A 27,451-nucleotide genomic window follows, 5' to 3' on the forward strand; every position below is an offset into this window, starting at 1 on the left:
GGTATAAACTAGGACTGAGCCACAAATTTTGAATGATGAACAGCATCCCTTGAGATGTGGTGGATTTTCCATCACTTCAAGCCTTTAAATCAAGGCCAGATATATAGCACCAACAGAAATTATGACCTTGATGTAGAAGGTTGTGGGTGAAGTCCTTTGACCTGCTGTATATATGAGATCAGATTAGATCAGTACTTCTCAACCAGGGTGCTGCATTATTTGCATCCACACCTGCCACTGTTGCTTCCCAGTCCATCCCTGCACTTACTTCCTGGAAACAGGTGCACAGGGCAGTTTATCTAGCAAATCTAATACAGGCAGGAACACCCCCCTCCTGTTATAGTTGATTCCCGGTCTGGCCCTGTATGCTCCTGGAAACTGGGGAGCTGATAAATTCAGAAAAGTTATGACACAGTGTTGTAAGCCTGAAAAGGTTGAGAACCCCCTGGGTTAGATAAATACAATGGTCCCTTCTGCCCAAGAAGCCCATGAGTCTTTTCCTTTTTTTCCCATGAGCAAGGAAAGTTTGTCTTGTCTGTTGTCTCATTTATTAAGATTTAGAGTAAAGTCTGTTTACAAAGGAATGTTTCTACTGGATTTTTCAAATATTATTTGTAGAAACATTTCTAATGGTGTTTATTTTTTATCAAGACTTGTCTGTATGCATTGCAGGCAGAAGGTAGAGCAAGTTGACACCTTAGAGACTAAGTGGTTTAAAGATGCTTGACCTTTCAGAGGCAATGGCGTATTTCAGGGGATTCAAGATCTGGCCTGTAAGCCAGATCTGGCTGTGGAGCCATATTATCCAGCCCATGGGGCCTCCCCACAAGTCCAGAAATTTGGTGACAGGGGAGCAGTGGCAGCATCAATTGCTTCAGCTCCTGGAGCCGCAGCAATTAATGCTGCCATCACTCGTCTTGCTGCCAAACTTCCAGACTCGTGAGAAGCCCCAAGGGCCAAATGAAATGGCCTTGTGAGCTGGACTGGGCCTGACTGGGCCTGCGGACTGACCCTGCACACAGGATTGGGCCTGTGGACTGGCTCCACTCCACTCACTCGGCCTGCAGGGCCAGATGAGTTAGGCACCATTTGCCTACTTCATGATATGCTTTTCAGTGCTTCTCATTCCCCACCTATATTTTGACTGTTTGTTTATATAGAGTATAAGCTCCTTGGTCCAGTGATCTTGGCTTCTGCCTATCTGCATTACAGAAAACAACAACTACAAATAACAACTACTAGCATGGAGTACGGAACATGAAAATATCATGTACACTCGCAGTTTCATTCCAGCTTTTGTGACACACACACTGAAGTGAAGAAACACATAGTGAAATGACAGCAATATGCATGCTCTATTGGAAAGCACAACGCTAGGCAACAGGTTTCCTAGGTCTGTCTGTGCTCAGCAGTTGGCTTCTCCAGTATCATCATATGAGCATGGGAAGCACCCCATACTTGAACAGCACATAAAGTTGGCGACATGCCTCTAGGCACTGGGAATGCCTATAAAAGAGTGCTTCAGAATAAACTGTTGCAAGCCCTACTGAAGAGACAAAGCAAGGCATCATGTAATCTGACAGAAGTGATGGAAAAAATCAGTATGTTAAGAAGGTGTCTGTTAGGAGTCTTGAGAATGATACCTGGAAATATTATGTTTGAGTCCATGTTGTCTGGACCTAGCTAGCAGGAGTATAGTTCTGTCTAATAAAACAATTCATTGCTCTCCACACAATCAGCACTGTATATAAAAAAAAAAGGTGTAGGCTTTATATTAAAAAAAAAATTCCTTAAGGGGAAGAAAGGAAAAATAAAAGCGAAACAGATAAACAGCTAACACTTTCAACAGGAACACCAGATTTAAAGTTGTACAAATGCTTGGGTTTGGTAGTAACATGAAAATTGGTATTCCAGAAGCATTGAAGTGGTCCTTACCGGGTTTTCCGTCTGGTTGATTCCAATAAGGAAGACCAATTCAGAGAAGAAAAGAGCTGCCACCAGATTTTTGTGAATGCTATGCAAGTTTGAGCGCAGTGTCCGGATCAGAGCCAGCAGTATAAATGTCATCAACAAAGCCACCAGTGAGATGGATACAGTCGTGTAAGTGACTATCTTCAGAGGAAGCACCTCGCCATTCTGTGAAGTGAAAGATTAAACACATCTGAGCGAATCCTACATTTTAAAAGGGATTCAGGAGATTCCTTAGAAAAGTGAGCCTTTTGGTTAATACACAATCAAGAGATTCTCTGTGGAACAGATGGAAGTTGGGGCAACAGTGACTCAACCGCTTGAGCAGGAACAAAATGTATCATAAATAAGCCCTTTTAAGTGTTAGGTTCAGGGGATTAAAACTATAAAACTTTCATTAAGTCTATTTCAAACCACCTAAAAGGTTCTACTTTGGTTTGGATTTATAGCTTCCTGAAGAAAATCAGTGTTAACAGGAAATAAACAAATATGCCAAGACAAACCTCCTCAGGATATCAAATATAAAAACAAATCCTTTGTCAAATGGACATTTTCATAGTGTTTAACATGCTGTTTTTCAGCAGACAAGTGTGATTTTGTCCATTGTGGAGGATAATGATGGGAATTCAATTAAAGTAAAAGGCATACTTAATCACAGCTAGTCTACAGTACAGATATCTTCAGGAAGCGTGTGTGAGCCTCTTTCCTTGATATCTTATGCCTATGTTGCAACTAGTCTCTGTTAGTTTTGAGCAGAGATCCTGGTTTTCTCTATTTATTTCTCTATTCACAAATTCTCTGATAAAAATGGCAAATTCTCTAATTAAAAACCCCCAAATCTGCATTTTTCCACAGTTAAAATGAAACACCACTATAGGTATAAGTATTGGTTGAACACAATGTTTTATTGATATATTTACAATTTTAAAGCAAATTGGAAGCCTGCCAGTGCCTCAATCATTACAATAAAATAAATTCAAAATACCTATTCATTTTGGCATTTGATTTTGTATTTTTATTATGGAAAATCAGAGCTCCCCCTGTGCCCTTTGCTCCCCCTGTCCCTGGCTGTCTCCCCTGCTGCTTTATGGCACTGAGCAGCCTTGATATACCGATGCCCTCCCCCTGCCCATGCTGTTGCCCCTCACTCCCGACCCACAGCCCCCTGGCACTGCCAATGCCCCTCACTCCCTACCCACAGTCCCCTAGCAGCTGTTGGTGCCCCTCACTCTCAACCCACAGCCCCCCTGCCCTGCTGGTGCCCCCACTCTTGACCCACAGCCCCCTACTCCCAGTGTGAGGAAGGGAGTGGGTGTGTGTGTGGAAGGTGGGGTGTGGGCACTGGCGATACATGGGGGGTGGGGGGGTTGGGGAGACACAGGTGATGTGGCAGGGTGGCACGGGGAGCACATGCCCCCCCAAGGTTACTGTGCCCACAGTGGGGTGCAGGACTGCAGCCAGGACAGACCAGCTCTAGGCAGGAGCTGTTTCCATGGCCCAGCGGGCAGCACCTGGCACAGGAGGGAGTGCCATGCTGCCATGGTGAGGTGTGGCAGTGCAGAGTTGTGCCTTCTGCTGCTGCTGGGTGGGGAGGGGGTGCCTTACCTCAGCGGCCATGGTGGTGCTCCTTCCCATGCTAGGTCCTGCCTCCTAGGCCATGGAGGCAGCTCCTTTGGAGCTGGTCCGGCCCAGCTGCAGCCCTGCACTCCACTGTGGGCACAGAAATCTGGAAGGGAACATGCCTCCCCCTATCACATTGCCTTCCCCCCTCCTTGACACACTGCTTGCTCTCCCTAGCTCCCCTGATGTGTTGCCTGTGCCCTTCCTGCCTCCCCAACGCACTGCCTGTGGCCTACCTCCCCACCCCTATAGACTTACCTGGAGGGAGCTGTGGAAGCTGCTTTCTACCACCCTGCCTGGCTGCCAAGTGCATGTGTGAATGCGCCCATGCACATGGCACAGGCACCCTCTGTATCCTGCTCCCCCCAGCCCTAAGCAGCCCATTGCAGGCTGGAACCTTGCCAGCCTGCAAGGGGGAAACCTGCAGCTTCTTACGTTTTTCTCCTTTAAAGGGGAAAATCTGCATGTTTGTCTGTTAAAGGAGAAAATCCATGTTTTCCCACAGCAAACAGAAAGCCTGGATCCCAGGTTTTGAGTTAGCGATTAGTCTATCCCGGGGGGGGGGGCAAAATACAGCCCGTGGGCCAGATCTGGCCAGCGAGGCCATTCTATCTGGCCCACAGGACCCCTAAAAAATTTAGAAAATTAATATTTATCTGCCCTTGGTTCCTGTCAAAAATGACAGGAGCCTGGGGCAGTAGGACCCAGGGGAAGCCCTGGTGGGCTCCCACAAAAGCAAGGCCTGCCCAGCCCCACCCCCTAAGCTGGAAGTCCCAGCAGGGGTTTCTGGCCTGGGACCTAGCTGCCCCGGCTGCACCAGCACCGTAAACTCAGGTAAGGGGGGGGCCCTTCCCCACCCCATGGCTAGCGCTCCCTGCCGCAGCTGCTCACAGCTCGCAGGGGGCTGTCCTGAGCAGGCACAGGCAGCCCCACGTGGACTGCAAGCAGCTGCAGCTCAGGACGCCAGCCATGGAGCGAGGTAGGGGCCGCTTTTCCCCCGCACTCAGCACCAGCTTGTAACCCACCCCTGCTGCGAGCCTGGGCCCCGTGCCGGCTCTGGGCTCCCCATTGGGGTTGCGCTGTGGTGGGAGCAGCTGTAGCCTCCCCGCTTGCCATGCTGGGCAGTGTTTTCTGCTGCTGCCCACCCAAAGCTCATACGCTGGGCAGCACAGAGGTGGCGGTGGCAAACGCTGCCCGGTGTGGCAATCGGTGGGGCCACAGCTACTGCTGCTGTGGTGCAGCCCCGATGCAGAGCCTGGAGCAGGGCCGGGTTACAAGCTGGTGCTGAGTGTGGGAAAAGTGGCCCACCCCCTGCCCGGTGCTAGGCGCTGCAGCCGCTCGCAGCCCATGTGGGGCTGCTTGTGCCTGCTCAGGACAGCCCCGCATGGGCTGTGAGTGGCTGCAGCAGGGAGTGCCAGCCACAGGGCAGGTGAGGGGCCACTTTTCCCCAGGCTCAGCACCAGCTCCTTCCCTGCCAGCGAGCAGGGGTCGGGGCTGCACAGTGCCCCCCACCTGTACTGCGGGGCTGTGGGGGGGCACTGGGAGTGAGCAGGTGCATGGGGCCCACACCAGTGTCCTGGGGCCAGCGCTGGTGGGGCCCAGAGCAGGGAGGCAAAATTACAGGGTCCTGGCTGGCAGGGGCACTATGGAGCTGGGCCAGCTCCCCCCTCCCCTTGCTGGTGCAGCACAGCCCAGCTCAGCTCCACAGACCCCTGCCAGCCTGTGTCCTGCTTTGGACCCCACCAGTGCTGGCCCTGGGACATTGGTCCCAAGACAGTGACCAGGGCACGGGGCACCTGTCAAAGGTCGGGGCTACCCATGTAGCCCTGGACAGCTTGCCAAAACTGGGTAAGCAGCCCTCTGCCCAAAATAATTGCCTGCCCTGGTCTATCCTGATCACAGTTAACAGTGTCCTCAATACCACTGTACTAGGGAACAGACTGGTGACCCTCCCTGTACAGTGTGATGGGAATACAGAGGGCTCCTTCCCATGTGGCTGCTCCTTCAGGCTGTAATGCTATTTGAAGTGCAGCCCAAAGCACCTTTACTGAGAAGGAAAATAAGAGAATAGCACTGGCATTGATTTATGATCTTGAACACTCATTTTTGTGACCAGATGACACTTGCAGCCAGTGCAGGAGTATACTCCCCAACACATGGTGGATCATTTTGTTCAGTGGAGAAGGCAAAGGAGGACAAAGCATCTGAGGCCTCTTCTAAAACATCTTGACATGGATTTACCCACCTCTCGCTTTGAAATGTCCATTAAGACAGCAAAGCTGGTCATGTGATTGCACTGGCAAGCAATATGGCTCTGATTTCTGGAGTAAAGTTCACATCCCTTGGAGGACCAGCCTCCTGTCATGCCAATTCTGTTGAATGAAGCAAACACAAGCAAAATCATAAGCTTCGCTGTCATATGAGAATATCCAGCTCAGGCTGCTTCCACTATTCATCCCACATCCTGCTGACAAGGGCAGATCCAGAGGGGGTATGGTGACACCATCACATCCCCCTTTGGCTGTATGCTGCATGTGCAGTGAACCCTCTGAGCTCACTGGCATGTCAGTGCATCTCCAGGTGAGAGCACCTGAATATGCCATGACCCCTATGAGCTCACCAGCTGGTTGGCATGGGGTCTGCCCAGACCTCCTGCTTGCACGCAGCTCTGGAGCCCAAAGGGTGAGCACTGCTGCTATTTGCTTTTCCCCTCCCTCTTGAATTCAGCAGCAGGGGAAAAAGAGGGGATGAGTGGTAGATAGCAATTTACAGTCCTTGCTTTCATGCAGCCCAGCCACCACAGTTGCTTGTCCCCTCTTTTCTCCTGCTGCTGAATTCAGGGAGGGGGGAGGAAGGGGACAGATGAATCACAGCAATGCACAGTCTCTGGGCTCTGGAGCTATATGCAAGTAGGGGCTCAGGGCAGTCCCCACTTCAATCGGCTAGTGAGCTCAGAGCTTGTGGCACAGGAGCTGCACTGACATGCCAGTTCTGAGAGCCCATTGACATCCAGAACCACCGCGAGGGGTTGCAGACACATCTCCTTTGGAGGTATGGAGCATGTGCAGTGAGCTCTGCGTTATGCATGGGCTATATCCCTGAAGTGGGTGTGGCTGTACCTCTGTCACCACAATCCTGGATCTACCTATGCCTATCAATAATACTAACTGCTGAAGCAACTCCTACTCTTAGACTGGAGACAACAGTTTCCAAGAGTGAGTTAAATACTTCTTCTTTTCACTGCTAAGAACCCAAAGAACACTATCAAGGAAAACCCAAAGAAAACAATGAGTTAGAAATAATGTTTCCCCCTGTTTGTTACTGCCAATTTTGGGGGTCTTAAAAAAGTATTTGCTGATTTAATGTTTTTAAATTTCTTCTTTGCCAATTTGTGTAAGCAATCCACACAAACAGCAGCAGAAATGGACTGACCGCACAGGGCATCAGATGGAACAGACCATAAACAAAGTGCCGTCAGTTGTGAAAATACAGAGCAACGTATTTTCCCTCCAATTTCTCCATTTCAGTAATCTTTGCTGTTACTTGCAACAATCATACATGTTCATATAGCAACATGGTTTTAAATTGGGTGTATTCCTTTACACTAGACTGGAAAATATAGGGAAATATGCTGTGGATAGCAATGTGCTAAATCAGGGATTATGCTGTGCTAGCACCAAAGAGGAAAATAAAACTTGAAAAGTCTTCCCACCTCCACCTGCTATAATTCCACTGACTTCAGAGATGAATTTGTCCACTTACCTACTATTCTGTTCTGCAAATTAATTACTAAAAATACTCTGGTATTTATTTTAAGGAATTTGAATTAGATATTATGAGTGACCTTTTTGTTTGTCACTGAAATATTTCAAAGCTGTGTTTGAAGTTAATTCTTCCCTTTATATACAGTTAGGTTAGTTTATATTCTTTGGTTACAAGAAATGTCACAGTCAGGTAGTGAAGAGGCCTCAAATAGACTATAGTTCCAGTGCAGAAGGCACCACCAAGGAAGTAGCAGGTTGACCCATTTAACTGAGTTATTCTAGCCCCCATTATTGCTGCAAAACTTTAAGACTACAAGAACTGACATTCTGTCATTTGAGATACAATCAGCTGTTCACAGAAACAATTTTTTATGTCATCAAGAAAGTTTATCTTAACTTTATCCTGAGATGACCTAGGACCAGTTCGCATGTAGGTATATGGAATAATTTATTGCTACTGATTTATTAGATTTCTGTTGTCTCTTTGATCTTTCTGAAGATAATTCACTCAGCCTGTCTTCCCTGACCAGGAAGCCTAGTTGTATAATCTACCAGTACATTTCCACTTTCAAGATTTAGAACGTGCGTTTTTACATGCACTTTAATTTGAATAATGCAGAATTATTAATTGCATCATCATCTCTTTACATAACATTTGTCACTCATTTTCCTCAAACCTTTAAAGTATCTTGCACAGAACTGCATTATAGAACCCCAAGCCAAAAAGTGAACACAGCTCTCAGTATCTTCTTGCATGTTTAATAAATATTTGTGTAGATTTTCAACGAGGTTCTACACAGAATATGAAACTAGAGACTAGACTTTGGTCAGATCATTTGTTCTGATTCATCCCCTACTTCACGTTATGCAAATCAGATGCAGAAACTGCAACCTTATCCTGGTGGGCTGAAAGATGGAAGGGGAAAAGGTCAAAGGTTCCAAAGAAGACACTTCCTACCCACCCACTCCCACATAGCCCTCATTTTTCAGTAAAATAAATGAAGACAAATAAGCAGAGGTGCACAGGAGAAAGGCAAGTTGCTTATTTCTTGTACAGTTGCCTTGGGCTAACTCAGGTGTGCAAAGTTACTGGGATGTCTGCGGTTTAGGCTTGATTGCAATAACAAAAATTACATAGTTTGCACAATGTGAATCTGTAACTAGAGGATCATCTTTTGCTTCCTGGGATTTTTATATTTATCCTGACTTGTGGAAAGAAATTACACTATTACCATATATCTGATTGCATGAACAAACTTAGAAAAAAGGACCCATGTTTACCCCCAGACCAAATATCTTTCACACTAAGTGCACTGCCCTCTCTCTCCCTTTCAAAATATTGAAGAAATCAACAAACATACGCAATTGAGTGGTTCCAGAATACACAGACTGGCTTAGTTCTTTCCTCTGTTTCGAGCATGGCATATTCCAGTATAATGGGCTTTTCCAGCGGGTTTGATAGAGGCTCCCCATCATCATGAATGGTGGTACTCACTACAGGTGTGTTAATAATGGGTCGGTTTGGTAACCTAGAGGAATAACATCAACATGCAAAAAGACTTCAACATTAAAATACAGAGGTCAGATTTTGCAGGTGCTGCATATGAGTGACTCACATTTAGGAACTGCAGCAGCTATTCAGTCAGACCCCAAATTATTCAAGTGTCTAGAGCCTAGCAGTACTGACCTGGCTGTGCTCACACAACAGAGTAGAGCAGGACAAAAGGATGACAAATATGCAACCAATTACTTCTACAGGAATAAATGCATTACAGCTGACAGTGGAGAAATATAATTGCAGCATAAGAACTGCTCTGCCTCTGCCTAGCACTCACAACAAGAAACAAGGATTCTCTAAGTTTCAAAATTTACCTCAAACTATAAAGTTTACCTTAAGCTTCTTCGGTCAGGATCATAGTTCTCAGGTAAAAGTTGTCCTAGGGCTCGGGAAATAATCACTACAGCCACAGCATACTCATTTGACTCAGTTGGGTGTCGCTTCCTTCTCTTTGTAAGTTCATTCTCAGTGTTTAAGATGCCATTACCCATCTTAGATAATTTTTGGTTCGAAGGCTTCAGTGTGGGAACTGCTACAAAATTAACACAAACATCATGCTAACACTGCCATCAGCACTTTGGACTTCCATTTAAACTGGTGCTTTTGTTTGACATGGCCTGGGTAATATTCAGGCCCTAGTACTTGTGGAAGCATAGTACTGAGCATGCCCTTAATACTATGTTTATTAATAGTTTATAAGACCACATAAAATATTGTATAATCACTACTGATAATCAAAAAAACACTGAAGTACCTTTCAATAGGGTTATGAAACAAACAGTTCCTGCACTAGCATATATGTACCTAGAGAAAGATATGTAATCAAAGGAGATGCCAGTGGCTGCATCTATACATATGCTTTCCTGTAAACTAATTAGCTCAGCAGTAATTTGTCACCACCTACTCATGTGCAGTACACCTACACTGTCTACATGGACGCAGTGAACTAATTACTGTCAGGGACAGTACTATCTTACGCCGGAGTCATTTACTGTGCTAAAACATGTGTAGACAGTGACCGGGCAGGCCAATTTCCTGCCTACCACCTAGCTACATGGCTTCACAAGGTCAACACCCTCGTGCCTCAGCCAGCTTGTCTGCCACTGGATGCCGTCACCCGGAGCCTGGGGGTGACCCCCTGTACCCCCTGCCCGCCCAGCTCTGCTCCTCTCCAGCTAAAATAGCTGCTGTCCCAGGTGCATGAGTAGACACTGCAACTGGGAGCAGTTTATTTTGGCTCAAACAACTCTGGACTTTACTGTTTCACCTTAATTTCATGTGTAGATGCACCCAGTGGGCCCGTTGACATGTGCTATTAATGTGACTGAATAAACTCCACTGCAGTTTATTGCTCCTGGACACCATGTTTACATGTGTGCCTGGGACTGCTGAGCTGGGCTGGACCAGCCCTGGCTGGCAAGGAGCTCAGGGGGTCATCCTGCCAGCCTGGGGTTACTCTGACTTAGCTCAACATGCTGTGCAGGGGCTGGCTGGGCCATGAGGGTGCTCCAGTGTGGGGTTATCTGGCAGGCAGCCCTTGCACTGAAGCACCCTCATGCCCCAGCCATCCCCCATCAGTGTCTACACATGGGTTGCAGCACACTAAACGCTGCCACAGGATAGTACTTGTGTTTACAAGTACTAACCTATGGTGGCATTTATTAGTTTACTGAAACCTAAGAGGCCACACATGTAGATGCTGAGACTCCTGCGGAGCTGACTGGCCAACTCTGCAGTAAACTTCTTGTGTACACACGTCCAGTATGCATTACCCTTATTATTCTGCATGTGCCCTGGGAGATGTATAGTAAACTGTGTATCTTTTCCCAATGCAAAAAGAATGAGCCTGTGAAAGTACTTTCTCTAAACTGGCACTGCAAGATCATGCACTTTCTATTTTGTGGTATTGCTTTTCCTATACAGAAAAGATATATAGGTATAGGGCATAAACCATTTCTAAGAAAAATCTTTCATGACAAGTGTATTTTCTTATAATGTGCTATTTGTATTCTGGCTACTCTTTTTATACTGAGGATATTCAACTGCACATTGTTTCATCCACATATAACTTTGACACCTTTAACATCTTGACATTCCTCAAGACATTACCACCATGACCAAGTATCCTGTAGGTTTCTTCTAAAGTTTCTTCAGATGTCTCTCAGACCGAGGTGGATTTTCAAACACACTCTGCACCTGCCTGTTTGATTTAAACCTTTTATTGGCCTTTATTTTTGGCTAATTTGGAGAGTTCAAAATCCAGAATGGAGCTATCTACATCATTCACCTCTCCCTGCGAATTTCACAGGATGTGTGTAAATTTGTCTTTCATCAGCTCTGCCCATGTATGCCACCAGATTCTGGACCCCAGTTCTGCTGAAATTCTCACCCATGCTTCAGATAAGAGATTAAGCATACCTGATGGCCCATGGGTTTCACTTACATATTGCAGAATTTATAAAAATCCTAAAGGAGCAGGGCTATGTTACTTCTACACCTGGGTGGCTAGGAAACAAGTGCTGTGTATAGAATGCACAGTTGTCTCTGACTAGAAGTTTTTATTAGTCTGCAGGAATTCCTTTTATAATAATACATATTTGCTTCCCTTCCAGAATCACCTTGGATCTCTCAAGGTTTGAATCGTAAAATCTGAGCTGTCTGGTTTCCAAAGAACCCTCATCATTCTCTGTACTGTAGATCAGTTTATAAGAGACTCCCTTTCTTAGGCAAGATTGACAAGTTGTCTGCATTAGGGCCAGCTATAATTAGGATGTTTGGGCCAGGATCCCTGTGGATGGGGAAGGAGCTCTGTCATCAATGCTAAACTGCTTAGGTGGGGTCACCTCTGGGTGGAACAGACATGACCACTTCTCTACAGAGTGACAGAGTAACATTAAGGGCTTTTTGCTACACTTGACATACAGGTAGAGCAGGTTTCACACCCTGGCATACTCTCTTTAGTGACTTTATGCCTTGCAGGTATACAGAGCCACTCCATCGCTATGAATATGTACATAACTGCCCAATACCTTCCCAAAACAGTTTATCCTCACAGGAGACTTAGCTGATCCTTTGGGGCTGATCAGAAATACCTTCAAAATATCCGGAGAATGGTTTTACCTTTTCTTTCTGAAGGTTTGAACAAAGCATCAGGGAACAAAACGGATGACTCCAAATCTTTAGGATAATCTTCTTTAATCTCATCAAACTGTGGCACTTTAGCTCCCGTAAAATTAGACTTGTCAAAGATGTCAACAGCAATAACTAGGAAAAGAAAGGTTTCCCATAAGATTAACTTTATTTCAATCAAAGATCGCATTATCTAAAAGTAAAACTTGACTGAAAGGTTAGAAAATCCATATGACATACAGAAGAAATTTGAACTAAAGAATATAATAATGCAAATATGCTCTCCTTCACTGAATAGTTTCAGTGATAGTAAAGGCATATCTTTTAACATTACTATAAAGTGTGTATATATAGATATATAGATATCTATATAGATATATAGATATATAGATATATATATCTATATATCTATATATACACACACACACTGTGTATGTGTGTGTATATATAGATATATATACATACACACACACACATATATATATATATATATACTTACACACACACACACACAGACTACAAATGTATATGGATTGCATACATAATTGTAAAGGAGTTCACAGGAATTTTATACTAGTAAAGTACTTTTTCTGATTTGAACTTTGGCCATATAAAATGGCAGATTCCAACTCAGTATACTTGCTTTTTGCATATATTTAAGGCAAGATCTTCTGTAAACTTATTGTACCAGGAAGGGTGGTAGGACAGAAAAAAAGAGGAAACAGAAGGCTGGGAGTCGGCAAGTATGATGTCTATTGCCAGTTCTGTCAGTTCATAACATGGCTCTGGAGAAACAATTGCCTTACTTTCTTCAACTGAAAACTGGGGATAACAATACATTCCTTACTTATACAAATATTGTATTATTTTTTAGGGGTTGTAAAGTGCTTCAGTAATATCTTTGGATGGGAGATGAACTAGCATGGTATTTTATTATGTGGTTACTGAATTGGGAATTACTTATTATTTTGTGTGTGAAATATAGCATGGTGGTCAGCAACAGCAGAATTTAGCCATGCAAAGTGCTGCAACTTCATCTCAAATTAACAGCAATATAAATTGCCAAAACAAGAGACTGACCTTGTGAAAGTTAATGTAGAAAAGCAACAGTATTCTCTTACTCCTTGGGTACATCTACACATGCATTTACTCCAGCTCAAATTTACTCTGGTGTAAACTACTCCAGAGTAACGGTTTTTGGGCAGGCATCTACACATGTGGTGATTAAGGAGCAGATTTACATCCAGTTCCCTAAAGCCCTGCAATGGGCCCCTGCTGGCACTGGGGGGAGCTCCAGGCTCTCCCTAGATGCTAGCTCAGGGGCTGGCAGGGAGCACAGGGTCAAGAGACAGCTTGCTGCTGAGGCACGTACAATGTCCCCCTAGCCTGACAGCAGGGAGCTCCTAGCCTTGGCTCCCCAATCAGGGGCACCAGGCTTGGAAAGAGCTGGAGGGGAGGGGCAGGTCCCAGCCCCCTGGTCCAATATGCCTGTGGGGCAGCTAGCAACTAGCTTGCTGTTAGCTGCCCCACCAGTGGATTGGGGTAGTGGGCTGGGAGTTATCCCTCCCCTGCAGACCCTTATCTCCCAGCCTGAGCCCTGCAGTCATGAAGCTTGGGCTGGGAAACCCTTATCTAAGGGTCTCCTAGTACCCCACTTCCCGATTGTGATGGTGAAGTGGGAGCTGGGAGATAAGGATTACCCAGCCCCTGCTCCCCAATTGCGATCTGGGAGCAGGGGGCTTGGAGCTCCCTGCTGCCAGGGTGGGAGGACATAGTCCCTGCCTGGGCTCTTATGGCACAGCCTGCCCTGGCAGCAAGCAGCTCTGGGAGCAGGGAGCTCTCTCCTGGCCTCTGGCTGATCAGATTTTACTCCCTGTCAGGCATCTGCATGAGTGCTATGGCATCGTTACTAATCTCGAGTAAATCTGTTACTTGCATTTGCAGGTAGCAAATTTACTTTGGAGGAGGGAGGTTTACTGAGAAGTAAGCATGTGCCCATGTAGATGCACATGCTTACTTTGCAGTAAACTATGCTATGCTCCCCCTGTGTAATAAAGGCCTGATGCAATGGCTTAGTTTTGGTACTTCACTATGAAAGCCAGGTGGGACAGACTCCTAGCTACAGGGCCTTGTCCTTGGAGAGGTCATGGATGGGAATACTTCCCAGCCTTCCCTAATTCCTGCGCCTTGCATTCTTAGCTAGCCTGTGGCTCCTCATCATCACCTCTACCTACTGTATAGCTATTAAAAGCGTTTAACTGCAGCTGAGTTGCTCCGTACAAAAATAAGACCTTCAACTGCCAAATTCAGGCTTTTTAATAAAGGTTAAAAGTGAGAAGCTGGAACTCTGGAGGGTAACACTACTGAAAGCTGTGGCCCACTGCAAGTTTTGACAGGAAGAAATATCTAAGTGAAGAACTGCAAACTCCCACACCTCCCCTTGTCTCTAAAGAACTCCTAATAGTCAGCCCTATTAAACACAGGGCTCACCTGGAAAAAGTGCTTGAAAGAAAACAGAAACTATTCTGAACAAAATTGCCTCACCACCTGGAAGCAATATCCAATTCTCAGTATTAGCAGCACTCAGCTTGCCTTCTAGCTCAGGTTTCCAAGCTAGAGATCAGGGAACCCTTTCAATGTCCAGTTACGATAGGCAAGGGATAAGTGAAAAAATGTTTGGAGGAAAACGGCAAGGGGCCCTACCCCTCTGACCAGCATCCTTGAGCTTTTTCTCCAACACACTTGTATTTAGGATGCTTACCTAACAGAAATTATAGTTTCTAACATAGCTACTTACTCATATTTGCAGCAACAATAACAAAAGGTTTCAGGTAAGTTTTCTTCATGTTTTGTGCCACATTGCTAAAATATTCCTCATAGTGTTTCAGCAGGTGAGCTGTGCCACCCTCCGTTCTCTGAATTTGTTCCCAGAGTCCCTTGTTGCTGGCGTCCAGAAGGGCACTACCCACTTTTATGATATTCTGAGAAGAAAAATAAAATATAAACTTAAATCATGAGAAAATATAACTGAGGCAGCTAAATGAATTTAGTGTATCAGATGTCACATGAAGAGTATTTAAAATGAACACTGCTTTAGGTGGGCACACAGCAAAACATCTCAATAAGCCTTATTAAAAAACTGAACACTTATTAGTCACCCTCAGGTTGTTTTACTTACAAGAAATCCTTTAAAGCTTTTCATAAGCAACTGGGGCCAAGACTGGAGATTATGAGAGCTGTATTTTTTTTCTTTTAAAGACGAAAGCTGTCAAGAAAACTTAAAAGAAAACCTAACAATATTGGCTTTTGCACCTCAAAGAGATGAGAGACAGGACAAGCAGAGACGACTTGCTAGGAGCATTAAGAAACTCCCCTAGGGAAGTCAGAGAACTATGACTTGCTAAAACTTCAACTGCCAACAGAAAGAAATAGACAGAAATACCTTCTTTTACAGAGGCTAACTTAGTTTTATTTTGTAAATTCCTTAATGATTCTACATAATCAGTCCCTGTTTTCAATTTTCTGAGGAATGTATATAATAGGTTTGGCAAAAATGTGTCTTAATTTCCATGTACAAAATTAACACCTCCACTGTCCATTTTTATCTTGCGTAAAAATATTCTGTTGGACAAAAGCAGCTCTAGATAAAATCTTGACTACTCAGTTCTTTATTAAACTAAACAAACTAGTACATGAACCCTGAGACAGAATGGAACAGCAGTAAACAGACTAATACTTAGGCTTGAAGTATGAACACTAAAGTCCTAAAAGCACTCAAATCTTGGTGCAAATGTAGAACACATCACCATGCTGTATTGAAAACTTTATTTATGAGGTTAAATATGGATAACATTATAATAGGATTTAAATCAAACTCTTAACATTCATGTGCATACAGCTAGAGCAGGGGCAGGTAATTATTGTGGGTGGAGGACCACTTACCAAGCTTTGGCAAGCTGTTAAGGGCCGTGCTTCCTTTTCTGGAGTAGAGAAGCAGGAACAACCCCACGGTCCCAGGCCAGAAGCCTCTGCTAGGCAGGGGCTTCTGGTTCGGGGGTGGGGCAAGGCCTTGCTACTGGGTCCTACTGCTGGCTTCCCCTAGGTCCTGTCTGCCCCTGGCTCCTGTCATCTTTGACAGGCAGCCAGGAGCAAATAAATATTAATTTTCTAAATGTTTAGGGGCCCCATGGGCTGGATAGAAAGGCCTGGCAGGCCGGATCCAGCCCGCAGGCCATATTTTGCCCACCCCAAGCTAGGGGCATAACAAAATAGTTCAGTGTCCAGGGTAGCAAGATGTATGGGGGCAGCAGCAACTTCTAGCTGCCTCTGGTACAATTGTGTGGATACGGTAACAGCCGATATGTCCAGGACAGCTGTCCCAGTTACCCCACCTTAGTGAACTACTGCATATAGCCAGTCTCCTAAAAACTCCTACTTGCAAGGGGAGGGGCAGACCAGAGCTGTGTAACTGTCCTCAGGCACATGAATTGAACACGATTCTGGAGCACTTGTCTGAAACATACTAACTTGAATTCTTTGATTTCCCATGGAAATACTTCATTGTAAATTTTAAAAAATGGAAACAGCAGTTTGCTCTTTTCTGGTTTGTACTTCTATTTAAAAGAAACAAAATTAAAGTCCTCTTGCTTTTCCATCTCAAGGTTTGGGTGTAGAAATTAATTCAAATCCAGTGCCGGAAGCTAGAAGGTTTTTGACAAAGCACCTACTTTAGAGAACTAAAAAATAATGTCTCAAGACCAGGGGAATCTAAAAAGTTAACCATTTCAAAGGTATGCATTATTATTTCTTAACTGAATTGCATAAAACATTGAGGAATTTTATTTCTTAGTGAGGAATAAATTTTATTTCTTAATTACAGGGAATTCCATTTTTAGTAAGATCTTTTTCAGGTATTTAGACACTGTTAGCTTCAGATGTTTGTTGAGTCAGTTAAGGAAATAAAAGGATTATTACTGTAGGTACAAAATCATAAGAAAAATATTTCAAAAATTCTATGTGGTAAATATGGCCACAATATTAGTTGATTTTTAATGAAAACAATGCACAAAATTCCAGGCCTGGTAACTGGCCAAATAACAATTTGTTTTTAATTAGAATCAAAGAAATATAAGATTTGTGATTGTGTACATATTTCCTGTCTATATTTATACTGGAAATTATAGGCCAGGTCTGATACAGGTATCGGTATGAATTGATTTTATAGCTCAATTATTTTCTTGTCTGGAGAGTTCTGTTTTTTGGCAGTACTTTATTGGTATCTATTGGAATATGGAATATAAGCCATTATTCTATTTCTAAGGAATATACAGTGCCAAATTCCATTTGAAAATATTTAGGATGCTGATCAATTTGTGATACTAATTAAGAAATTCTGGTACATTCATTCCCTTTAGCTCTGCAGTGAACTCAATTACAAATTTCTAAATAAAAATGTAAATGAGAACCTAGAAACTCAATTTAGTGTATAAAAGCTCTCTTACTTCATTGAATTCCACATCCCTTGTTGCAGCCAAGTCAAACCCTTGCTGCTGACTCTCATACTGCAGGACTCTGATCATCATCTGGTATGCTGTCCTCACATCATTCCCATACAAAGAGTTTGTGTATTTGGTGGCATTCTGCAGCACTTTTGTGATATGTATGGACTTGTCTCCATCCATTATGGTCTCATTGCGATGTAACTTTTCATTCTAAAGTAGGAAGGGGGGAACAGGGGAAGTGGGAAGGGGGGGATAGGGGGAAAAACAATTTAGCAACAGTGTTTCATAAAATATCAATTAGTTCTTTCAATCCAAATACAAGCCATTGTTACTTCCATCATCTACAGACATATGGAGCAAAGGAATCATTTAATCCAAAAAGAGAGCCTACCCGGGAAGGGATGGAGAGGGCAATGTAATGGAAAAAGGGGGCTCCTAGAAAAGGTTCCCAAGGGTCTGAAGATTCAGCCTGATAAGAAATGGAACCTGATGGTGTCAAGCTCCATAATAGTCATGATAGTCTAGGAAGTCATGATAGTTAGAACTAATGAGCATTAGGTTAGACAGCAGAGGTAGTGGATTGTATTTAGCATGCCCAAGAACATCATACAGCTTTACTTACACCCGGACACCCACAAACACTAGATATAAATGAACAATTTAAATGATTAAATATCTTCAACATTTTAATCCACCAAAGAACTGTTATATTCAAGATGCAATTTTAGTAAGCCCCCAGAAAAAATGTTAGGTAAGATGCTCGCCTGGTATGAAGTGGTGTTGCCCCACTAAAGGCAACAGAGGTATTCCAGTTCGTATCAGCTGAGGAGCTGGACTATAAAAAGCGACTGGATTCTACAGTGAATATCTCTGTACTTGGTCACTAGCATTTAGCAAATGTAATTGCATCTGAGCCCTCACTAGATTTGGGAAATCTGTCTCTATTAGGGCACCAGCACATGTTACACTTAGGATGAGATTAAGGTGTTAATCATGCCAGAAAGGCCCACTCTACACATTAGAGGTATTGTGCAATTAACTGAGACCAGCTACATGTGCAAAGTACCTATCACACCAGTAAAACATCCAATCAGGTATAAAGTTAGACCATGAAAATGTGTACTAACTTTATAGCTGGTTCCTTTCCAGCTTCAATTTGCACATGTAGCAGGGTCTGTCCCATCAGCTGACCAGGTTCCTAACCACAGGACTACACCATGTGAAGCTGGAGCTGTGTCCCACAGCTGAGGGGACTCTTGATCCCACTGGTGCTTCACAGCTGCTGGGACTGAGAGCCCTGCAGCTGCAGATTCTCTATTTCGGTGGCACCCTTGGCTACCAAGACCAAGAGTCCTGCAGCTGCAGAGAGTATGTGAAGGAAGGACTGACAAAGGCAGTACGAGAGAAGGAAAAGGACATAGAATCCCATGAAGCTAGAGACCCCTGGCAGCAAAAAGTCTTCATCTCCACTTGCAGCAGTTTGCCTGGAGAACAGATATGGAGCCTTCACAAGTGAAGAGGAAGAACACAATCCACTGATGGAAGAGGCATCCCCAAGGCTGGGAGGATTGAGACCACTGCCATCAAGAAGTGATGGGTGGTGGTAGTTGGAGACTCCCTTCTGCAGGGAACAGAAGCATCCATCTGATGGCTTGACCTGTTGTCTTGAGAGGTCTGCTGCTTGCCTGGAGCCCAGACTTGAGATGTCATGGAAGGATTACTGAGACTTATTTGACCATCTGACTACTGCTCCATGCTGCTTGTCCAGGTGGGCACCAATGATATTGCCCACAGTAACCCTGAGCAGATCAAAAGTGACCACAGGGCTCTCGGTGCATGGGGATGGGGGATGAGGTGGTGATCTCCCTGATCTTTCCTGCCAAGGGGAAGTGTATGTATCCTGCAGATCAATGCATGGCTGTGCAAATTATGTCACCAGCAGGGCTTTGGCTTTTTTGACCATGGAATGTTGCTCCAAGAAGGACTGATAGGAAGAGATGGGATCCACCTGACAAAGAGAGGGAAGAACATCTTTACAGACAGCCTCACAGTATCCTTGTGAGGAGGGCTTTAAACTAGATTTATTGGGGGATGGAGACCAAAGCCCTGAGTTAAGTGGGTGACTTGGAGGAAGCACAACCAGGAGGAGACAGCAAGGGAGGCCTTCTTATTCTTCATGAGAAAGTAGGGCAATTGGCTAGTTACCTCAGGTGTCTACACACAAATGCACAGGACCTGGAAAACAAGCACGAGGAACTGGAAGTCCTTGCACAGTCATGGAGCTATGATGTGATTGGAAAAATAGAGACTTGGTGGGAGCTCGCATGACTGGAGCACTGTCATGGATGGGTATAAAATGTTCAGGAAGGACGGGCAGGGGAGAAGAGGAAGAGAAGGAGTTGAGTTGTATGTAAAAGAGCAGTAGGATTGCTCAGTGCTCCAGTATGAAACTGGAGAAAGGCCTGTTGAACATCTCTGGGCTAGGGTTAGAGGGGACAGCAACAAGGGTGATGTCATGGTGGGTGTGTGGTATAGACCACCAGACCAGGAGGATGAGGTAGATGAGGCTTTCTTCAAACAGCAAGCAGAAGTTTCCCAGTCACAGGCCCTGGTTCTCATTAGGGACTTCAATCACCCTGACATTTGCTGGGAGAGCAATACAACAGTACAGAAGTAATCCAGGAAGTTTTTGGAGATTGCTGGGGACAACTTCCCAGTGCAAGTGTTGGAATGGCCAACTAGGGGCCATGCTCTTCTTGACCTGCTGCTCACAAACTGGAAAGTACTGGTGAGAAATGTAGAAATGGGTGGCAACTTGGGCAGCGGCAGCCATGAAATGATGAAGCTCAGGATCTTGAGGAAAGGAAGGAGAGCAACAGAGTCTGCTTCAGAAAAGCAGACTTCAACTCATGCAGGAAACTGATGTGCCAGTCTGAGGGGAGAAGGAATCCAGAAGAGCTGGTTGTACTTTAAAGAAACTTTACTGAAAGTGCAGGAACAAATCATCGTGATGTGCAGGAAGACTAGCAAGTATGACAGAAGATAAGTGTAATTTAGCAGGGAACTTTTCAGTGAGCTAAAACACAAAAAGGAAGCTTAAAAGGAAAGGAAACTTGGAAAAACGACTAGGGAGGAGTGTAAGAGTATTGCGTAGGCATGCAGGGATGAATTCAGGAAGGCCAAAGCACAACTAGAGTTGCAGCTAGCAAAGGAGGTGAAGGCTACCAGGAAGGGTTCTACAAGCATGTCAGCAACAAGAGAAAGATCAGGGCGCTTTCTTGAATGAGGAAGGCAACCTAGTCACAGATGTTGCAGAAAAGGCTAAAGTACTCAATGCCTTTTTTACCTCAGTGTTCACAGGCAAGGTCAACTCCCAGATTACTGCACCTGACAGCAGTTTGGGGAGGGGGTGGGCAGCCAACAGTGGTGAAAGAATACATTTAGTACCATTAAGAAAAGTTGGATGTGTACAAGTCCATGCAGCTGGATGTGATGCACCTGAGGGTGCTGAGGGAGTTGGCTGATGTGATTGCAGAGCCACTTGCTATTATCTTTGAAAACTCATGGTGACTGGGAGAGGTCCCAATCTTTAGTGCCCATCTTTAAGAAAGGGAAGAAGGAAGATATGGGGAACTACAGGCTGGTCAGCTTCACCTGAATCCATGGAAAAATCATGGAGCAGATCCTCAAGGAATCCATTTCTGAGCACTTGGAGGAGAAGAAAGTGATTAGGAACAGTTAGCATGGATTCACCAAAGGCAAGTCACACCTGATGAACCTGTCTGCCTTCTATTATGAGATGACTGGCTCTGTGGATGTGGGGAGTGCAGTGGACGGGATCCGCTTTGACTTTAGCGAGGCTTTTGATACAGTCTCCCACAACATTCTTGGAAGCAAGCTAAGGAAGCATGGGCTGGATGAATGGACTGTAAGGTGGATAGAAAACTGGATGAATAGCTTGGTGTCTACTTAGCATCTGGTCTACTTGGCAGGGGTCAGTCCTGGGTTCAATATCTTCATCAATGACCTGGAAGATGGGATGGAGTATACCCTCAACAAGTTTGCAGATGGCACCAACCTGAGAGGAGTAGTAGATACACTGGAGGGTAGGGCTAGAATTCAGAGAGACCTAGACAAATTGGAGAACTGGGCCAAAAGAAACCTCATGAGATTCAATAAGGACAAATGAAAAGTCCTGCATTTAGGAAGGAACAATCCCATGCACCAGTACAGGAGTTAATGTGAACAATAAGCTGAATATGGTACCACTAGGGGGAATGCCATACTGGATCTGGTATTGGCAACAGGGGATGACATGATAGGGGACCTCCAGATCGGTAGCCATTTGGGAGACAGTGATCACCTAATAATAGAATTCAACATAAGACGGCGAGTGGGTAAGGTAACTAGTAGGGTGAAAGTGCTAGACTTTAGGAAAGCTGATCTCAATGCACTCAGGCGATTAGTCAAGGACGCACTGCAGAGTAGGAGTTTTGAAGGGATGGGAGCCCAAGAAGGGTGGCTGCGCCTTAAGGAAACGATCCTTCGGGCACAAAGCAAGACGATCCCCGAGCGAGGCAAAAGAGGGAAAGGGGCCAGGAGGCTTCCATGGCTGACCAGAGAAATCCAGGGCAGCCTAAGGGTCAAAAGGGGAGCACATAAAAAGTGGAAACGGTGAGATCACTAAAGATGAATATACCTCCTCTGCTCGTGCTTGTAGGGAGGCAGTTAGGCGAGCCAAAGCTACCATGGAGCTGAGGATGGCAACCCAAGTAAAAGACAACAAGAAATTGTTTTTTAGATATATTGGGAGTAAAAGGAAGGCCCAGGGAGGAATAGGACCCCTGCTAAATGGACAGAAACAATTGGTGACAGATAGGGGGGACAAGGCTGAACTCCTCAACGAGTTCTTTGCCTCAGTGTTCCTAAGTGAGGGGCATGACAAGTCTCTCACTGGGGTTGTAGAGAGGCAGCAGCAAGGCGCCAGACTTCCATATGTAGATCCTGAGGTGGTGCAGAGTCACTTGGAAGACCTGGATGCCTTTAAGTCGGCAGGCCCGGATGAGCTCCATCCGAGGGTGCTGAAGGCACTGGCCGACATCATTGCAGAGCCACTGGCGGGAATATTCGAACTCTCGTGGCGCACGGGCCAAGTCCCAGAGGACTGGAAAAGGGTTAACGTGGTCCCCATTTTCAAAAAGGGGAGGAAGGAGGACCCGGGCAACTATAGGCCAGTCAGTCTCACCTCCATCCTTGGCAAAGTCTTTGAAAAAATTATCAAGGCTCACATTTGTGAGAGCCCGGCAGGGCAAATTATGCTGAGGGGAAACCAGCACGGGTTTGTGGCGGGCAGATCGTGCCTGACCAATCTAGTCTCTTTCTATGACCAGGTTACGAAACGCCTGGACACAGGAGGAGGGGTGGATGTCGTATACTTAGACTTCAGGAAGGCCTTCGATATGGTATCCCACCCCATATTGGTGAACAAGTTAAGAGGCTGTGATGTGGATGACTACACAGTCCGGTGGGTGGCGAATTGGCTAGAGGGTCGCAGCCAAAGAGTCATGGTGGATGGGTCGGTTTCGACCTGGAAGGGTGTGGGCAGTGGGGTCCTGCAGGGCTTGGTCCTTGGACCGATACTCTTTAATGTCTTCATCAGTGACTTGGACGAGGGAGTCAAATGTACTCTGTCCAAGTTTGCAGATAACACAAAGCTATGGGGAGAAGTGGACACGCCGGAGGGCAGGGAACAGCTGCAGGCAGACCTGGATAGGTTGGACAAGTGGGCAGAAAACAACAGGATGCAGTTCAACAAGGAGAAATGCAAAGTGCTGCACCTAGGGAGGAAAAATGTCCAGCACACCTACAGCCTAGGGAATGACCTGCTGGGTGGCACAGAGGTGGAAAGGGATCTTGGAGTCCTAGTGGACTCCAAGATGAACATAAGCCGGCAGTGTGACGAAGCCATCAGAAAAGCCAATGGCACTTTATCGTGCATCAGCAGATGCATGACGAATAGGTCCAAGGAGGTGATACTTTCCCTCTATAGGGCGCTGGTCAGACTGCAGTTGGAGTACTGCATGCAATTATGGGTGCCACACTTCAAGAAGGATGCGGATAACCTGGAGAGGGTCCAGAGAAGGGCAACTCGTATGGTCAAGGGCCTGCAGACCAAGCCCTACGAGGAGAGACTAGAGAAACTGGACCTTTTCAGCCTCTGCAAGAGAAGGTTGAGAGGCGACCTTGTGGCTGCCTATAAGTTCATCACGGGGGCACAGAAGGGAATTGGTGAGTATTTATTCACCAAGGCGCCCCCGGGGGTTACAAGAAATAATGGCCACAAGCTAGCAGAGAGCAGATTTAGATTGGACATTAGGAAGAACTTCTTCACAGTTTGAGTGGCCAAGGTCTGGAACGGGCTCCCAAGGGAGGTGGTGCTCTCCCCTACCCTGGGGGTCTTCAAGAGGAGGTTAGATGAGTATCTAGCTGGGGTCATCTAGACCCAGCACTCTTTCCTGCTTATGCAGGGGGTCGGACTCGATGATCTATTGAGGTCCCTTCCGACCCTAACATCTATGAATCTATAAGTGTCCTTGTTGTGAAGAAGGCTAATAGCATATTGGGCTACATTAATAGAAGTGTTGCCAGCCAACCAAGGGAACTGATTGTTTCCCTCTACTCCGCACTGGTGAGGCCACATCTGGAGTATGGTGTCCAGTTTTGGGCCCCCCACTACAGAAAGGATGAAGACAAATTGGAGAGAATCCAGTGGAGGGCAACAAAAATAGTTAGGGGGGCTGAGGAATAGGACTTCTGAGGACAGGGTGAAGGAACTGGGTTTATTTAGTCCACAGAAGAGAAGACTCAGGGAGGATTTAATAGCAGCCTTCAACTACCTGAACAGGGGTCCCAAAGAGGATGGAGCTAGACTGTTCTCAGTGGTGGCGGATAACAGACCAAGGGGCAATGTTTTCAAGTTGCAGCAAGGGAAGTTAGGTTATATATTGGGAAAATCTCTCTCGCTAAGAGGGCTGTAAAGCACTGGAACAGGTTACCCAGAGAGGTTGTGGAATCTCCATCCTTGGAGGTTTTTAAGAACTGGCTAGACAAAGCCTTGGCTGGGATGATATAATGGGTGATGGCCTTGCTCTGAGCAGGGAGTTGGATTAGATGACCTCCTGAGGTTCCTTCCAACCCTAATTTTCTAGGACTGTATGACTAAGCCCCAGGTTCTTGATTGCTTGTTTAAGTTCCCAGGTATAAAGTGCCTGTGGAAGTGCAAGTTGGGGAGCTGGGAACTCTGCTCCCCAGCTTCATGCATCATTTCATAGTATGGGGCATGGGCAGCTGGAGAGCCAGGTTCCCAAGTTCCAGTTTTCCAGCTTCCAGCTTCCCAGCTGTCCACACCCCACACCATGGGCACTGGCACATAAGGAGCTTTAAAGAATGGGCCTGCAGCTGGGCTGCAGCTGTCCTTTTCAAAATTCCCTAAGCCCTCAGACCCAGACAGTGGGTGGAGGCTCCCTGGTCTCTGCCTCCCAGCACCAAGAGAACTTTAAAGACCATGCTGAGGCAGCTTCCCCATTGAGGGCTTTAAACCTCATGTCCAGGAGCTCTAGCTGGGCTGCCAGGGATCATCAGCTCCTGGCAAGATTTTAAGTCCTCTGCAGTCCCTTCAGCTCCCTGCCCTCCTCCCCATAGCCTCTATCCCTCTCACTGGGAAGCCCAGCCAGAGCTACAGGTGTGGGAGTTTTGATAATCAGCTGATTGCCAGCCAGGCCAGGACAGTCCCAGTCTAGAACTGGATCCAGGGCTATCCCAGGTGGGACCAACAATCAGTTGACTGTCAGCTCGTTGCACTAGGGACTTGAATTGGATAGGCCAGCAATCAGCTGATTGTCAGCCCTGGCCTCAAACCACATCAGAGCTGGTTCAAGTGCCTGGTGTGGTGCCAGGAGAAAAATGACAATCAGTTGGTGCCATGACAAAAATGACAATCTTTGGCTACATCTGCAGCCACTTCTCTTTCAAGGGATGCCAGGCCTCCCTGCATTGAGAAGTAGTAATGATGTGATTTGGATCTGGTCCCTTATCTACAATCAGGCTTCCTGCCATACTTGTTTGACATGGAAGGAAGTGTGATTGCTGGGATTGGGGATCACATCCTATTGCACTATTAAATTAACATGTGCTAGGGCCTTAATTTAGATTTTGTTCTAAGTGTGTCCATTATGTGTGAACAGGTCATATTGTAGGTTGTAATATATGTGGAAACAGGAACAGGACAAGTTGGTAAGACTTGCAAAGTACAAGAAAACATTTCCTACCATGAGTTTAAGATCCACAAAGCTAATGGTGGTGCAGTTAAATAGCTCAGGAGGCAGCCAGCCTTTCTCACTGTTACAGTGCCGAACTGCATTCCCTAAAGTAAAACAAACAAAGGGTTATATAGGTTTGTAACTGTTCTGTACAAACCAGAAAGAGCATTTGTTACAAAACTAGCTTTTTAGTTTCAAATTGCTTAAAGAAAAGCACATATTCTACCTTGCAAGCAGGCATTCCTCTGCCTCCCATGAATTATACCATTTTCTGATATTTGCGAAGTGTTGTCCAGCAATAGTTTGTGTTTTACTTCCAAATTTCTGCCTAGGCTCTCTCACTCTAGCTGCCACAGCATCTTTTGGTGAATTAAGCAATTTGTATTTAGAAGATCTGATAAAGGTTCTGCAATTATTAAATTTTTAAGATGAAAAAATCATCTATTCTATCCAGAGATGGAATACAAGAGCTCCTTCAGGTTTGCCTCTTGGAAAAATATTACCTGGGCTTCCTAACATTGGAACACTGGCTATGCTATGTCTATGCAAAGATAATAGAGGACATTAAAATAAATGTAATATCCCTTTGTTTATTTGTGAATTGTTTCCAAGCACCTTACTATTTTAATTTATTCATTATCTGAAATTATTTGCTAAATAATTTCCATCAGTGATTCTCATTTGGTAAAGTCTCCACAAAAAGTTAAATGCATTTGAATTAACTAATTAGCTTTGTTTGGATACATAATCTTGTGATACTGTTTATGTGCCCTTACTGGATGGTGTAACACAGCATCGGGTTTCCAGCCTGAATGCCCATATTTGTTTTCCATTGATGTTCTGAAATACATACTATGCTATATTCACAAACATCTGCCTGTTAACTCATTTGTTATAATATAATCAGAAAGTAACTACAAGAGTGTGTATAGAGTTGGAAAAATATTTACCAATTTTTAATAACAGTTAAAATACAAAAAATTCAATTTATATCCATGATGTAACCAAAACTAGAGACTCTGGCTACCGAACTTTGTCAAACTGAGGAGTTACTGATCATACTCACTGATACTATTTTCAAATGTTCTATAATCATTTACAATTCCACTTGGACACTGGTCACAGCAGGTAAAAGTTGGAAAGCATACAAATTAGATATATTTTTCCCTCAACAAACTTTTTCACAAACTATATGAGCATAAACTATTTGTAGCCTACAGGTGGCCACTGCAGTATTCTCAGAGATATTTCCAAGAAACCTGCATATGAACAGGTTTTGGAGTTGACTGTCCAATTGCCCTCCTTTTCCCACTTCTCTTCATCAGTAAAATTTCTTTAAGAAAATGTTCACACTTCCCAATTGAAAATATTTTTCTAGATCAAGAAACAGACTTTACTGGGAAGGAGCACTATCTAATTTTCACACAAAGTTTTCATGTATTGTCAGCCCAAATAGTGAACTACTTTTTATGAAGAAGATGCAGTCATGCCTTTATGCATAAGAGAATGCAAACACTAGGAATCTAAATGGTGCAAAAAGATAACATATTATTGGGAAAATGTAGTTATATTCTGCCTAAAAGTTCATTAGAA

General features: G+C 44.9%; 1 protein-coding gene across 4 annotated transcripts in view; it reads right to left on the reverse strand.

Annotated features, from left to right (window-relative positions):
- CELSR1 (cadherin EGF LAG seven-pass G-type receptor 1) overlaps positions 1-27,451 on the reverse strand; it is a 276,729-nt gene that overhangs the window by 24,553 nt on the left and 224,725 nt on the right. For 3 of the 4 annotated variants that reach the window (XM_059725889.1, XM_019487426.2, XM_059725888.1), the window contains exons 17-24: positions 25,868-25,962; positions 17,541-17,750; positions 14,837-15,020; positions 12,031-12,174; positions 9,244-9,442; positions 8,714-8,881; positions 5,834-5,960; positions 1,936-2,136 (exon numbers count right to left, since the gene is read on the reverse strand). In XM_059725889.1, coding sequence (XP_059581872.1) covers positions 1,936-2,136; positions 5,834-5,960; positions 8,714-8,881; positions 9,244-9,442; positions 12,031-12,174; positions 14,837-15,020; positions 17,541-17,750; positions 25,868-25,962 — 1,328 coding nt within the window. The remainder of the gene's footprint in view (positions 1-1,935; positions 2,137-5,833; positions 5,961-8,713; positions 8,882-9,243; positions 9,443-12,030; positions 12,175-14,836; positions 15,021-17,540; positions 17,751-25,867; positions 25,963-27,451) is intronic. The other variant, XM_019487425.2, reaches the window with a different exon arrangement.

Source organism: Alligator mississippiensis, chromosome 4 (genome assembly GCF_030867095.1).
Source record: "Alligator mississippiensis isolate rAllMis1 chromosome 4, rAllMis1, whole genome shotgun sequence".
NCBI lineage: Eukaryota > Metazoa > Chordata > Crocodylia > Alligatoridae > Alligator > Alligator mississippiensis.